This window comes from Schistocerca americana, chromosome 9 (assembly GCF_021461395.2).
Source record: "Schistocerca americana isolate TAMUIC-IGC-003095 chromosome 9, iqSchAmer2.1, whole genome shotgun sequence".
Classification (NCBI taxonomy): domain Eukaryota; kingdom Metazoa; phylum Arthropoda; class Insecta; order Orthoptera; family Acrididae; genus Schistocerca; species Schistocerca americana.
In genome coordinates, this window is record NC_060127.1 from 179,422,567 (window position 1) to 179,437,510 (window position 14,944).

At 45.4% G+C, this 14,944-nt stretch overlaps 1 protein-coding gene across 1 annotated transcript in view; it reads left to right on the top strand.

Annotated features, from left to right (window-relative positions):
• LOC124551118 (sensory neuron membrane protein 1-like) overlaps positions 1-14,944 on the top strand; it is a 291,988-nt gene that overhangs the window by 121,033 nt on the left and 156,011 nt on the right. Inside the window, exons 4-5 of the mRNA XM_047126065.1 lie at positions 6,063-6,213; positions 14,527-14,778. Of these exons, the coding sequence (XP_046982021.1) occupies positions 6,063-6,213; positions 14,527-14,778 (403 nt within the window). The remainder of the gene's footprint in view (positions 1-6,062; positions 6,214-14,526; positions 14,779-14,944) is intronic.

A 14,944-nucleotide genomic window follows, 5' to 3' on the forward strand; every position in this document is an offset into this window, starting at 1 on the left:
TGCACTTCCTGTCGATCTCATTTTTGAGACGTTTGCATTCCTTTTTGCCTGCTTCATTTACTGCATTTTGTATGTTCTCCTTTCATCAATTAAATTCAATATTTCTTTTATTATCCAACGATTTCTACTAGCCCTCGTCTTTTTACCTACTTGATCCTCTGCTGCCTTCACTACTTCATCCCTCAGAGCTACCCATTCTTCTTCTATTGTATCTCTTTCCCCCATTACCGTCAATTGTTCCCATATGCTCTCCTTGAAACTCTGTACAACCTCTGGTTTAGTCAGTTTATCCAGGTCCCATCTCCTTAAATTCCCACATTTTTGCAGTTTCTTCAGTTTTAATCTACAGTTCATAACGAATAGATTGTGGTCAGAGTCCACATCCCCCCCTGTAAATGTCTTACAATTCAAAACCTGGTTCCTAAATCTCTATCTTACCATTATATAATCTATCTGAAACCTGTCAGTATCTTCAGGCTTCTTCCATGTATACAAACTTCTTTGATGACTCTTGAACCAAGTGTGAGCTATGATTATGTTGTGCTCTGTGCAAAATTCTACAAGGCGGCTTCCTCTTTCATTTCTTACCCCCAGTCCATATTCACCTACTATGTTTCCTTCTCTCCCTTTTCGCACTACCGAATTCTAGTCACCCATGACTATTAAATTTTCGTCTCCCTTCACTACCTGAATAATTTCTTTTATCTTATCATACAATTCATCAATTTCTACTATCGAATTCCAGTCACCCATAACTATTAAATTTTAGTCTCCCTTGACTATGTGAATAATTTCTTTTATTTCATCATACATTTCTTCAATTTCTTAGTCATCTGCAGAGCTTGTTGGCATATAAATTTGTACTACTGTGGTAGGCGTGGGCTTCGTGTCTGTCTTGGCCACAACATTGCGTTCCCTGTGCTTTTTGTAGTAGCTTACCCGCATTCATATTGTTTTATTCATTATTAAACCTACTCCTGCGCTACCCCTATTTTATTTTGTACTTATAACCCCGTATTCACCTGACCAAACGTGTTGTTCCTCCTGCCACCGAACTTCACTAATTCCCACTATATCCAACTTTAACCTATCCATTTCCCTTTTTAAATTTTCTAACCTACCTGCCCGATTAAGGGATCTCACATTCCACGCTCCGATCCGTAGAACGCCAGTTTTCTTTCTCCTGATAACGACGTCCTCTTGAGTAGTCCCCGCCCGGAGATCCGAAATGGGGACTATTTTACCTTCGGAATATTTTACCCAAGAGAATGTCATCATCATTTATCCATACAGAAAGCTGCATGCCCTCGGGAAAAATTAGGGCTGTAGTTTCCCCTTGCTTTCAGCCGTTCGCAGTACCAGCACAGCAAGGCCGTTTTGGTTAGTGTTACAAGGCCAGATCAGTCAATCATCCAGACTGTTGTCCCTGGAACTACTGAAAAGGCTGCTGCCCCTCTTCAGGAACCACATGTTTGTCTGGCCTCTCAACAGATACCCCTCCGTTGTGGTTGCACCTACGGTACGGCTATCTGTATCGCTGAGGCACGCAAGCCTCTCCACTAACAGCAAGGTCTATTGTTCATGGCGGGAGAACAAAAGTAAGGTCAGTATGACTTTGAAACACAAAATAGATACGTGTTTCAAAGTTTTACTGACCTTCAAAGTAGTCACCAGCATTGTGTATAACCCGTTGCCAGCGATGTGAAAGTCGTAGGATTCTCTTAGCAGTGCCAGTTGTGTTGACAGTTCGAGCGGCGCGGTTTATTACCCGACGAATTTGTAGCAGTTCTGAAGCGAATGCCGTGAAGTGATTCCTTCAGTTTATAAATCGAGTTGAACTAACGAGGGCTTAAGTAAGGGGACTGCAGTAGGTGGTATAGCACTTCGCAAACCCACCAGTCAAACAAATCAGTAACAGCTTGCACTGTACGTGCTTGAGTATTGTCCTGCAAAATGATGGTCAGGTCCTGCAGAAAGTGTCACCATTTCTGTCTCTATGCTAGTCGTAGGTTGTGTTCCAAAAATGAACAGCACAGAGACAGAAGTGATGGCACTTTCTGCAGGACTTGACCATCATTTTGCAGGACAATACTCAAGCACGTACAGTGCAAGCAGTTACTGATTTGTTTGACTCATGGGGCTCATAAGTGCTATACCACCTACTGCACTCCCCTGACTTAAGCCCTCGTTAGTTCAACTCGATTTATAAACTGAAGGAAACACTTCATGGCATTCGCTTCGGAACTGCTACAAATTCGTCGGGCAATAGACCGCGCCGCTCGAACTGTCAACACAACTGGCACTGCTAAGAGTATCCTAAGACTTCCACTTCGCTGGCAACGGGTTGTACACAATGCTGGTGACTACTTTGAAGGTCAGTAAAACTTTGAAACACGTATCTATTTTGTACGAGCTGTAAATAAATAGTTTCTACTATTAATGTTCCAACCCCCGTATTTATCAATTTGGCCTCAGTTGTAATCACTGAAATAACATCGCATACCCTCTCATGTCGTGATATTTCATTTCGTTTCCTCCTCCCCTAATGGGTTCCTCAGATTTTTTGTCAGGGAATACGTTATACTCAACGCAGTTTAAGTAAAACAAATCTAGCTTCAGTTGCAAAAAGCTAGCAATATTTATTCTAATTTACAAAACGAACAGGGAGTATAATTACAGCTACATCTACATGCGTACTCCTCAAGTCTCTGTCTGGTGCGTGGCGTAGCGTGTCCTGTACCACTACTAAATGACTCTGAGCACTATGGGACTTAACTTATAAGGTCATCAGTCCCCTAGAACTTAGAACTAGTTATACATAACTAACCTAAGGACATCACACACATCCATGCCCGAGGCAGGATTCGAACCTGCGACTGTGGCGATCGCGCAGTTCCAGACTGTAGCGCCTAGAACCGCTCGGCCACTCCGGCCGGCTGTACCGCTACTACCCATTTGCTTTCCTCTTCCACTGCCAAATAGAGCGAGGAAAAATGACTATATGTCTCCGCAAGAGCCATAATTTCCCTTAACTTACCTTCGTGGCCTTTACGCGAAATGAATGTTGGCGCCAGTGAAATCGCTCAGCAAGCAAATTAAAATTCCGGATCTCTAAATTTTCTCAGTCATGTTTCTCGAAAAGCACGCCGCCTTCCCTACAGGGATCCCCATTTGAGTTCCCGAAGGATCTTCGTAATACTTGCTTGTTGTTCGAACCTACTTATAGCAAATCTAGCAACCGGCCTCTGAATTTCCTCCTGTAATCAGACCTGATGCGGGCCCTCAACATTCGAGCAGCACTCAAGAATTGGTCGGACCAGCCTCCTGTATGCGGTCTCCTACAAAATGGACCACACTTTCCCAAAATACTCGCAATAACCGAAGTCGACCATTCGCCTTCCCTACCACAATCCTTACAAGATTGTTCCACCTGATGTCGCTTCGCAACGTTACGCCCAGATACTTGAACCATATGACTGTGTCGAGCAGCATACTATTAAAACTGTATTCGAACATTACGGGTTTTTTTTCTTCTAGCCATCCGAATTAACGTACATTTTTCCTCAGATGCCATCCATCACAGAAACTACGAATTTTGTCTAAGTCATCTTGTATCCCCTTACAGTCAGTCAACTTCGACACCTTTCCACACCCCACAGCATCATCAGCAGACAACCGCAGACTGCTCTCCACCTTGAATATGGAATCTGGCTGTCGCCCTTGATCCATGATTCACAGTATATCGTGTGACAAAAGGGAAGCGAGTTTCGCACGAGCGGTGCTCTCTAAAACCATACTGCTTCGTGGAGATATTATATTCGACTCAGAATATGTTCAAGAGTTTTGCAACAAACTGATGTTATGGCTATTGGTCTATAATTTAGTGCGTCTCTTCTTTTACCTTCCTTGTATACCTGTGCGTTTCTCCAGTCGCTTGGGACTTTCCGCTTGGCAAGAGATTTGAGATAAAAACAAGCTAAGGGAGCGCCCACTGCTGTACAATACTCCCAATAAAACCGATCTGGGATCCCATGAGGAAATGGCGACTTATTGGCTTTCAACTCAGTTCTTATGCTTATCACTGTGTTGATCATATGGGAGTCTAGAATAAGAGTTTCACTTTCCAGCGGAGTGTGCGCTGATATGAAACTTCCTGGCAGATTGTGTGGCGGACCGAGACTCGAACTCGGGACCTTTGCCTTTCGCGGGCGAGTGCTCTACCAACTGAGCTACCCCAGCACGACTCTACGCCCCGACCTCACAGCTTTCCTTCTGCCAGTACCTCGTCTCCTACCTTCCAAACTTTACAGAAGCTCTCCTGCGAACCTTGCAGAATTATCACACCTCAAAATGGCTCTGAGCACTATGGGACATAACATCTATGGTCATCAGACCCCGCACTCCTCAAGGTAGGAGACGAGGCACTGGCAGAAGTAAAGCTGTGAGGACGGGGCGTGAGTCGTGCTTCGGTAGCTCAGATGGTAGAGCACTTGCCCGCGAAAGGCAAAGTTCCCGAGTTCGAGTCTCGGTCCGGCACACAGTTTTAATGGGCCAGGAAGTTTCATACGGTAAGACACGGCGTGTTTATACGACTCTAATGCGATTTTGGGAGGATACTAAAGTACTAAATATCAGCTAGGATGAGAGCTGTTTCGAACACACACACACACACACACTACTTTGGTCGTTCCACGAGATGAGCGTCGTGAAAGGAGAGTGGGAAGGGAAGAGACCAGTGACCAGTGTGCATGCGCTGTACGAGTGGTGTGGCGTTCGCTGTGTTATTCAGTGGTTTGGTATTTAACTAATTTGTAAATGAAAATGATAATCTTATTTTATTACAGTGAGCAATTACTAAATAATTTTTCTCCCGGCTAAAGATTTGGTCAAGTTGCTAAAGAACTCCATGTTAACGTCGTGTTAACGTGTTGTCTGTAAGTTGTGTAAGTGTCACTAAATCACAGTTCATACAACAGATTCTATATAACTATTGATTGTGTTGGAAACAGTTATCTTCAGCAAAATGATCATTAAAACCACCGAATATCAGCCGCGCACAACACTGACGTATGTTACCTGAAACAATATTCTTCGCAACTCGTGCGTAATTAATTTCGGCTCCATACATCAGCTAGAAAAGTTTCTTATAAGGATCATGCTATGAGCACTGTTTTTAAAGAACCAATCTGATTCGAATCATTTTCATTAAAATGAGTTCGGGAGCACCGGTGCACATTTATTTTTACACATTTGTATTACGTTCGGAATTTATGTCTGCAGAGTTGCGTAATTTGAATTTGCCGCTGAGATAATTGTTAAAATGGTGGCAGACAATTAATAGAGACTTTCTATTGTTAGACCAAATAATTAAGTATTTGAAATGCTTATTAAACTGTATAAACTCTACTTTCGTATTGTGCACTATTTAGACTTCATCAAGCAAACATTTGATTTGTTTCTAAGGAAAACACAGACAAAAACGCGATACAAATCGCTATCGCCAATGGCTGCCCTCCTTGCAGCGGAAAGAAATAATTAACACAGATAATGCTTACTGAGAGAGGAATTAAAGTTACAAATAATTATTCACTCATATTTATAACAATAATCAACTCTATTTTCAAGTAATAATTAACAAATAATTACAATTTCTTAACAGACGTCAGTTTGATATGCGTCCGCAACCTACAAAAGCCAACCAACAAAATGTAAAAGCAAAGGAAGGCAAACGCAGATCATAAAAGGAATTTACAATTATCATGATACACATCGATATGTCCAATTACATCATAGAATATGTCGAATAGTCAATGTTTATAACTGCTAGAGGCATAATTTCCTCTCGTCGCTCTGTAGCTAAAGTTTATCTCGTGGATGTTACAATGGCCAAGTCGTATAGACAGAGAATTTGCAGTCTTATTGTTGGTGTTGTAAGTGCGTCAACGCCGGTAGTACTGACTATAACATCGGTACATCGACAAGCTTCTGAGACGTGTAGCTCGTTCCAACTTTCGGACTCGGCCGTATATCCTCACGCCAAACCGGCTTCGCTTCTGTTGCAGGGAGTACAAGCAGAAGGTGAAGCTGCGCGACCACAAGGAGGACGACACCGTCTCGTACAACAACAAGATCACGTGGCTGTTCAACCAGGGCAAGAGCGCTCCGGGCCTCACCGGGGACGAGTTGGTCACGATGCCGCACCCACTGCTTCTGGTGAGTCTTCTCAACACGAAGTGCTCTGGACACTATACCGTCCCTCTCTCTTCTTTGGTATTGCTGTGTTTTGATTTTAAGGGGGGTAGGACGTCAGACGGGCCGACTTGGAGCAGGAGAGGTATCACACGACATTTTAATTTCCACTGACCATGACGATTCACCTTTACCATGCATGAGAAATCTTTGTAAAATCAAAATTCATTTTGAATACAGTTTTTTTACAAAGAGAATATCCTAACCAAATGGCAACTGTATCAAAAATGGTTCAAATGGCTCTGAGCACTATGGGACTTAACATCTATGGTCATCAGTCCCCTAGAACTTAGAACTACTTAAACCTAACTAACCTAAGGACATCACACAACACCCAGCCATCACGAGGCAGAGAAAATCCGTGACCCCGCCGGGAATCGAACCCGGGAACCCGGGCGTGGGAAGCGAGAACGCTACCGCACGACCACGAGATGCGGGCAACTGTATCAAATGACTATTTTTTAAAAACAGTAGAAGCTGTACTAATAGAATATATAACAAATTCTGAAACTTTTAAAATTCATTAAAAAGACTGGATTCACACATGGTTCTCCGTCTCAGAAGTGGGCTCAGCGTTAACGCATTTAAACAGATTCAAATCTTTGTTCGGATCGTGGCCTATTTAGTGCATACGTTCACCCAAAAGAAGCCAAATAAAACTTTTACTACTGGCCATTGAAACTGCCACACCACGGAGATGACGTGCTACAGACGCGAAATTTAACCGACAGGAAGAAGATGCCGTGATATCAAATGATTAGCTTTTCAGAGCATTCACACAAGGTTGGCGCCGGTGGCGACACCTACAAAGTGCTGACCTGAGGAAAATTTCCAACCGATTTCTCATACACAAACAGCAGTTAACCGGCGTTGCCTGGTGAAACGTAGTTGTGATGCCTCGTGTAAGGAGGGGAAATGCGTATCATCACGTTTCCGACTTTGATAAAGGTCGGATTGTAGCCTACCTCGATTGCGGTTTTTCGTATCGGGACATTCCTGCTCGCGTTGGTCGATTCCAATGACTATTAGCAGAATATGGAATCGGTGGGTTCAGGAGCGTAATACGGATCGTCGTGCTGGATCCCAACGGCCTCGTATCACTAGCAATCGAGATGAAAGGCAACTTATCCGTATGGCTGTGACGAATCGTGCAGCCACGTCTCGACCCCTGAGTCAACAGATGGGGACGTTTGCAAGACAACAACCATCTGCACGAACAGTTCGACGACGTTTGCAGTGGCATGGACTATCAGCTCGGAGGCCACGGCTGCGGTTATCCTTGACGCTGCATCACAGACAGGAGCGCCTGCAATAGTGTACTCAATAACGAACCTGGGTGCACGAATGGCAAAAAGTCATTCTTTCGGATGAATTCAGGTTCTGTTTACAGCATCATGATGGTCGCATCCGTGTTTGGTGACATCGCGGTGAACGCACATTGGAAGCGTGTTTTCGTCATCGCTATACTGGCGTTTACCCGGCGTGATGGTATGGGGTGCCATTGGTTACACGTCTCGGTCACCTCCTGTTCGCATTGACGGCACTTTGAACAGTGGACGTTACATTTCAGATGTGTTACGACCCGTGGCTCTACCCTTCATTCGATCCCTGCGAAACCCTACATTTCAGCAGGATAATGCACGACCGCATGTTACAGGTCCTGTACGGGCCTTTCTGAGTGCAGAAAATGTTCGACTGCTGCCCTGGCCAGCACATTCTCCATATCTCTCACGAACTGGTCAATGGTGGCCGAGCATCTGGCTCGTCACAATACGCCAGTCACTACTCTTGATGAACTGTGGTATCGTGTTGAAGCTGCATGGGCATCTGACCTGTACACGCCATCCAAGCTCTGTTTGACTCAATGCCCAGGCGTATCAAGGCCGTTATTACGGGCAGAGGTGGTTGTTCTGGGTACTGATTTCTCAGGATCTGTGCACCCAAATTGCGTGAAAAAGTAATCACATGTCAGTTCTAGTATAATATATTTGTCCAATGAATACCCGTTTATCATCTGCATTTCTTCTTGGTGTAGCTATTTTAATGGCCAGTAGTGTAGATGCGATCCGCAGCAGAACTCATGTTAGTACGGCACTTTCATATCATTAGCCATGACAAGAAGTAACTTACTATACACATAGCTGATGTGATGCATAAATAGCTTGTCAGATAAATGCAGCTAAATTAATAATGTAATAAGTGAAAGATATTAGTAGCTCAGCTAAAACTACCGTTGTGGCCTAGGTAACTTGTTGACACATGGCCTGTCAGTCCCAGCCAGAAACAAACTCCTGTCACAGTACTGTAAAGGGCGCAATGCGTTAACTAGACTTACAACGACATGCTAGCAGTCCACTTTGAAGATACCACGCAGTTTAAGCTCGATGTCTACGTCACTATAGCGTCCCTCCGTACATTCCAAAAACGGCGATGAAGTCCAAGTTACAGGTGGCCAGTCAAACCGAGACGAACAAACAGATCTGACTTATACTGTAGCTTCAGTCGACATCGTCCGTTCGAAGTGCATTTCTATCAGAATACACACCATACGAAAAGTAGGATGCAGTCACATCGCAGTACCTTACAGTTCGCTGCTGATAAACACACACAGCTCCCCACATTGCTTAAATAACCACAACAAATTGTGCTGAGCACTCCTGTGCTCTCCCACACAAAAATTCGTAGCACGGACAAATGGCTTCAGTCGCATCTATTCGTAGCTACCAAAAAACAGCTCTTCTCTTCGCAAGCTGCAACTTCGCTCACCGTACGCGCCACTAAGGAGAAATACTCGAGTCACTCTACTTCCCTGCGCGCGCCGCACCAGTTTCAGAGCTCAGTGTACCAACATTTACCAGCAGGCGGGACCCGCCCACATTTTGCGAGACTTTTGAAAATGTAACTTCATGGAGAAAATCGCCCGTCAAGTAATCCAAGGCGCCTGCTGGTAGAGAACCACTTGACACACCTCCAAGGCCAGTTGCCTCCCAATAGGCGCCTATAAGTATTTTGCATGCTTTCTCTGTAAAAGTACAGTTTTTAAATACTGAATAATTTTGGGCTAGCGCTACCGTGAGTTTAGTCGGAGTGGGCGGTCTTAGAGAGACAATTTGCTATTTTATTAATGTGTTTGTCAATGTCACACACCTCCATGATAACGCCACAGGAGGTCCTGAAAAAAGGAGATCTGAAAAACCATAAGGAGTCTTTGATGATTCAGATCACGTTCTAATTTTGTCGTATGGTATTTAACAGTCTCTAGTGGTTTCAACCTGTACACAAGAGCAAAAATTTCGGTCGCACTGCACTCCAGAGGGGTGATGTCACATTCAGTAAACTTGCAGCCCTGTGATGACCGTCGAGAAAGGCTGAATCACACAATAGGTGTCCACGGTGCCGAAGACTTTCAAGAACTTCGTCCTTTTGCTCACTGAACTGGGAACTAGTTTCCGACCGCTGAATGAGTGAGAATCGACGTCTAAGGAATGGAGAGGTTTCATTGACACTCATTATAGGAACCCTTGTCTTTTAGTTTCGATTTTGAGCGGCGATGTATCTGAAATCTTTTTTTCGCTCACTCGTAAGAAAACCGCGTAATTTCAACGCTGGGCGTCGCGGTTATGACCTCCATCGCAGATACGTTAAAGAAGGGCTGATGTGGATAGGAGGGACTGTGACAGACAGCCTATTGTGTGACATGTCTACGGTGGCGTTGGATAGAACAGTGGTGAAATCTGATACCAAAGCGACATCATTAACCCACTCTTCACCCGTCACGTGAACTGAGCTGGCTGTGGCCTTCTTTCCGCACGTATCGACAACTTGCTTTTTCAAGAGTCCTCGTGCTTGAGGGTAATAGCGCAAGGCGCCACGCTTTCGACCTGTTACAGAGAAACATTGTAGGCAACTTTGCCCCAAATTTCAAATTTATACGTAGGAATGTGAGACATTTACGAGGTTGTATGTGTGTATGTTGCACGTTTTCTTCTAAACTACTGGACCGATTTCAACAAAATTCGGTTTGTAGGGTTTGAAACTTACTGTTTGGAAAGAAGTGCTTCGGGGAAGGAGCACCTACCTATCACAGGGGTGAGGATGATGGTGAACACCCAGAATTTATTCATCCAGTATTCGAGGGTGAATGTACGAGGGTTATTCGGAAAGTAAGGAACGATCGGTCGCGAAATGGAAACCACAGTGAAAATCCGATGAAGTTTCTGCACCGCTGTGTTGGGCAGTGTCTCTGGTACGCCCGTCGATCGCGTTACGTCGTTTGTTTTAGTTCTGAGCACACAGGGAGCCCATAAAGATACCCAGAACAATAGTGTCTCCCGCCAACTACGAAGGTCTGGTGAGAAATTTCGCCTGAAGCTATGCAGCCAACATTACATAACTGTCATGCGTTTTCTTCTTCAAGACAATTCTCAGCCGCATTGTGCAGGGGCAATGAAAATGCTCTTCCATCATTTTCAATTGGAAATGTTTGATTAGCCACAACACAGCCAGTAATTGGCTCCCTCTGACTTTCATCTTTGCTCACATGAACCGCTGGCTATGAAGACAATATTTTAACACACACAACGAGCTGTAGTCCAGCGTAGACAATTGGCGGAAAGCGCTGGCGGCTGCCTTCTATAACGAGAGTATTGGAAATTTGGTACAACGCTATGACAAACGTCTAAGTCGGATCGGAGACTTTGGAGATAAGTAGTTGGAAGTTGTAGCTAACTGTTGCAAATAAAACAGTTCTGATTTTCACTGTGGTTTTCATTTCGGTACCTATCGTTTTTTACTTTACGAATAGCCCTCGTATTTCGAGACTTGCACAAACTTAACATATAATTTCAAAGTTTTAGTAATTTTTTTTTTCTCGGTTGCAACCCCCCAAAAATTATGAACGTCAGGAAGATTATTGCTTAGTACACTTTCTTGCTCATCCAGTAGAACTGCCGCATCTGGCATGATGTTTTAATTTATTACTTCTTTCTTACAAACACTATTCGCGACAAATTTTTCAAACAGTATTCACGTATACCACTCTATGTCCCTGCAAAATTATATCACCGTGCAAACACATAGCTCACGAGATAAGACTGAGATGTGTGAAAAACTGCCGCATCATGTGTCACGTTTAAATTTATTACTTCTTTACTGCTAACGCTATTCGCAACACATTTTGCAGATAGTATCCACATATGCCTCTGAATGTACTGCTAAATTATATCATCGTATGTATTGTATGTCAACCGGGGGCCTAGAAACGACAGAGAGGCTCCGTCCCCGCCGTAGCCACAGTGGTCCACAACCCCACGACGACTACCGCAGTCCACTTCACCCCTCCGCCGCCCCACACCGAACCCAGGGTTATTGTGCGGTTCGGCCCCCGGTGGACCCCCCAGGGAACGTCTCACACCAGACGAGTGTAACCCCTATGTTTGTGTAGTAGAGAAATGGTGGAGAACTTGTTTGAGCAGCAATCACCGACGTAGTGTAGCTGAGGCGGAATAAGGGGAACCAGTCCGCATTCGCCGTGGCAGATGGAAAACAGCCTAAAAACCATCCACAGACTGGGTGGCTCATCGGACCTCGACATAAGTCCCCCGTGTGTATTCGTGCCGGGCACCAGGTGACCCTTCCCACTCCAGAAAGCCGTGCATTAGACCGCACGGCCGCCCGCGGTGGTCTAGCGGTTCTAGGCGCTCAGTCCGGAACCGCGCGACTGCAACGGTAGCAGGTTCGAATCGTGCCTCGGGCATGGATGTGTGTGATGTCCTAGTTAGGATTAAGTAGTTCTAAGTTCTAGGGGACTGATGACCTCTGAAGTGAAGTCCCATAGTGCTCAGAGCCATTTGAACCATTTTTAGACCGCACGCCTAACCGGGCGGAAAAAAAAAGATATAGTGTGACCCGCAAAATTCAAAATGGTTCAAATGGCTTTGAGCACTATGGGACTTAACTTCTAAGGTCATCAGTCCCCTAGAACTTAGAACTACTTAAACCTAACTAACCTAAGGACATCACAAACATCGATGCCCGAGGCAGGATTCGAATCTGCGGCCGTAGCGGTCGCTCGGTTCCAGACTGTAGTGCCTAGAACCGCTCGGCCACCCCGGCCGGCGGTGTGACCCGCAGTTCAAGAGATACAAAACGTCATGAACATCGAGGAGAGTGGAAACGAAACTGAGAGCGAAATTCGGTACAGATGCAGATGATATAAATGTGTGAATCAAGTTGTACCTGTGTAAAATATATGTGACATGTGTGTACAAGCGTGAAGCCGTGTGTAAAAGTATCCTACGAAGCCGCTGTTTCTACTTCAACCGAACTTGGTGGTATACATGTTTCTTACCGGCTAGAAAAAAATCCAGAGTGAGTAAGGGTCGTCAGCTTATTGGGGTGGAGGTGATGCATAGAGAATGCTTGAGGACGAGGAGATGGAAAGACAAACAGAAGGAAGGGCGTGGTGGACACAGATTCGGGAAAGAGAGACGGAGAAAGTGGGAAAAGGATATGGATAGAGGGAGAGGGAGGTGATGGACAGTGGGAGTGGAGAGGAGAAGATGGATAGGGAGAGGATCGGTATGAGATGGACAGAGGTAGGGGAGGAGACAGGGAAGCAGAAGGACAGAGAGAGGAACAGAAGGAGGTGTACTGATAGAACGTTGTGATAAATACATACCTGGGCAACACAAAGTTCTCAGCTACGAGTAGTAACAAATAAAAGGCCCAACGATGAGGCTGAAACCTTGGCGAAAGACATCTGGGTAGACATGGAAAAAAAATTTTGTTTACCCGTGACGGATTCTATCTAAATACAGTACTGGCCATTAAAACTGCTACACCAAGAAGAAATGCAGATGATAAACGGGTATTCATTGGACAAATATATTATACTAGAACTGACATGTGACTACATTTTCACGCACTTTGAGTGCATAGATCCTGAGATATCAGTACCCAGAACAACAACATCTGGCCGTAATAACGGCCTTGATACGCCTGGGCATTGAGTCAGAGCTTGGATGGCGTCTACAAGTACAGAAACCCATGCAGCTTCAACACGAAGCCACAGTTCATCACGAGTAGTGACTGGCGTATTGTGACGAGCCAGTTGCTCGCCCACCATTGACCAGACGTTATCAATTGGTGAGAGATCTGGCGAATGTGCTGGCCAGGGCAGCAGTCGAACATTTTCTGTATCCAGAAAGGCCCGTACAGGACCTGTAACATGCGGTCGTGCATTATCCTGCTGAAATGTAGGGTTTCAAAGGGATCGAATGAAGGGTAGAGCCACGGGTCGTAACACATCTGAAATGTAACGTCCACTGTTCAAAGTGCCGTCAATGCGAACAAGAAGTGACCGAGACGTGTCACCAATGGCACCCCATACTATCACGCCGGGTGATACGCCCGTATGGCGATGGCGAATACACGCTTCCAATGTGCATTCACCGCGATGTCGCCAAACACGGATGCGACCATCATGATGCTGTAAACAGAATCTGGATTCATCCGAAAAAATGACATTTTGCCATGCGTGCACCCAGGTTCGTCGTTGAGTACACCATTGCAGGCGCTCCTGTCTGTGATGCAGCGTCAAGGGTAACCGCAGCCATGGTCCTCGAGCTGATAGTCCATGCTGCTGCAAACATCGTCGAACTGTTAGTGCAGATGGTTGTTGTTTTGTAAACGTCCCCATCTGTTGACTCAGATCGAGACGTGGCTGCACGATCCGTTACAGTCATTCGGATAAGATGCCTAGGATCCAGCACGGCGTTCCGTATTGCGCTCCTGAACCCACCGATTCCATATTCTGCTAACAGTCATTGGATCTCGACCTACTCGAGCAGCAATGTCGCGATACGATAAACCGCAATCGCGATTGGCTACAATCCGACCTTTATCATAGTCGGAAACGTGATGGTACGCATTTCTCCTCCTTACACGAGGCATCCGAACAACGTCTCACCAGGCAACGCCAGTCACCTGCGGTTTGTGTTTGAGAAATCGGTTGGAAACTTTCCTCATGTCGGCACGTTGTAGGTGTCGCCACCGGCGCCAAACTTGTGTGCATGCTCCGAAAAGTTAATCATTTGCTTATCACAGCATCTTCTTCCCGTCCGTTAAATTTCGCGTGTGTAGCACGTCATCTTCGTGGTGTAGCAATTTTAATGGCCAGTAGTGTACAGTTGTGTACTTGTATCGACTTTGATGCTCAATAGCCGTATTGGCGGTGAATGAGACGAGAACTGTTTCAGTGTTGTTGTTGTGGTTCAGGGCCTGCTGCTGACGCTGGAGCGCGACAAGCCGGGCATGCTGGCGCTGGTGAACAAGGCGATCCCGCCGCTCTTCCGCAAGCCGGAGAGCATCTTCGTGACGGCGCCGGTGCGCAACTTCCTCTTCGACGGCATCGTCATCAACTGCACCGTCACCGACTTCTCGGCCAAGGCGCTGTGCACGGGGCTCAAGAAGGAGGCCAAGGAGCTCAAGCGCGAGGGCGACAACTTCTTCTTCTCCTTCTTTGGACACGTGAGTCTCATCTGCGCCAGAATTCTTCCGTATATTGCCCATACCAGTACGGCAAACCTAGCAACAAATAATAATATTACTCATAGCAACTTGTAATTAGGCTGTTTAGGTTAACATCAGGATTGATGGTCACGAAGTCAATGAAGTTAAGGAATTCTGCTACCTA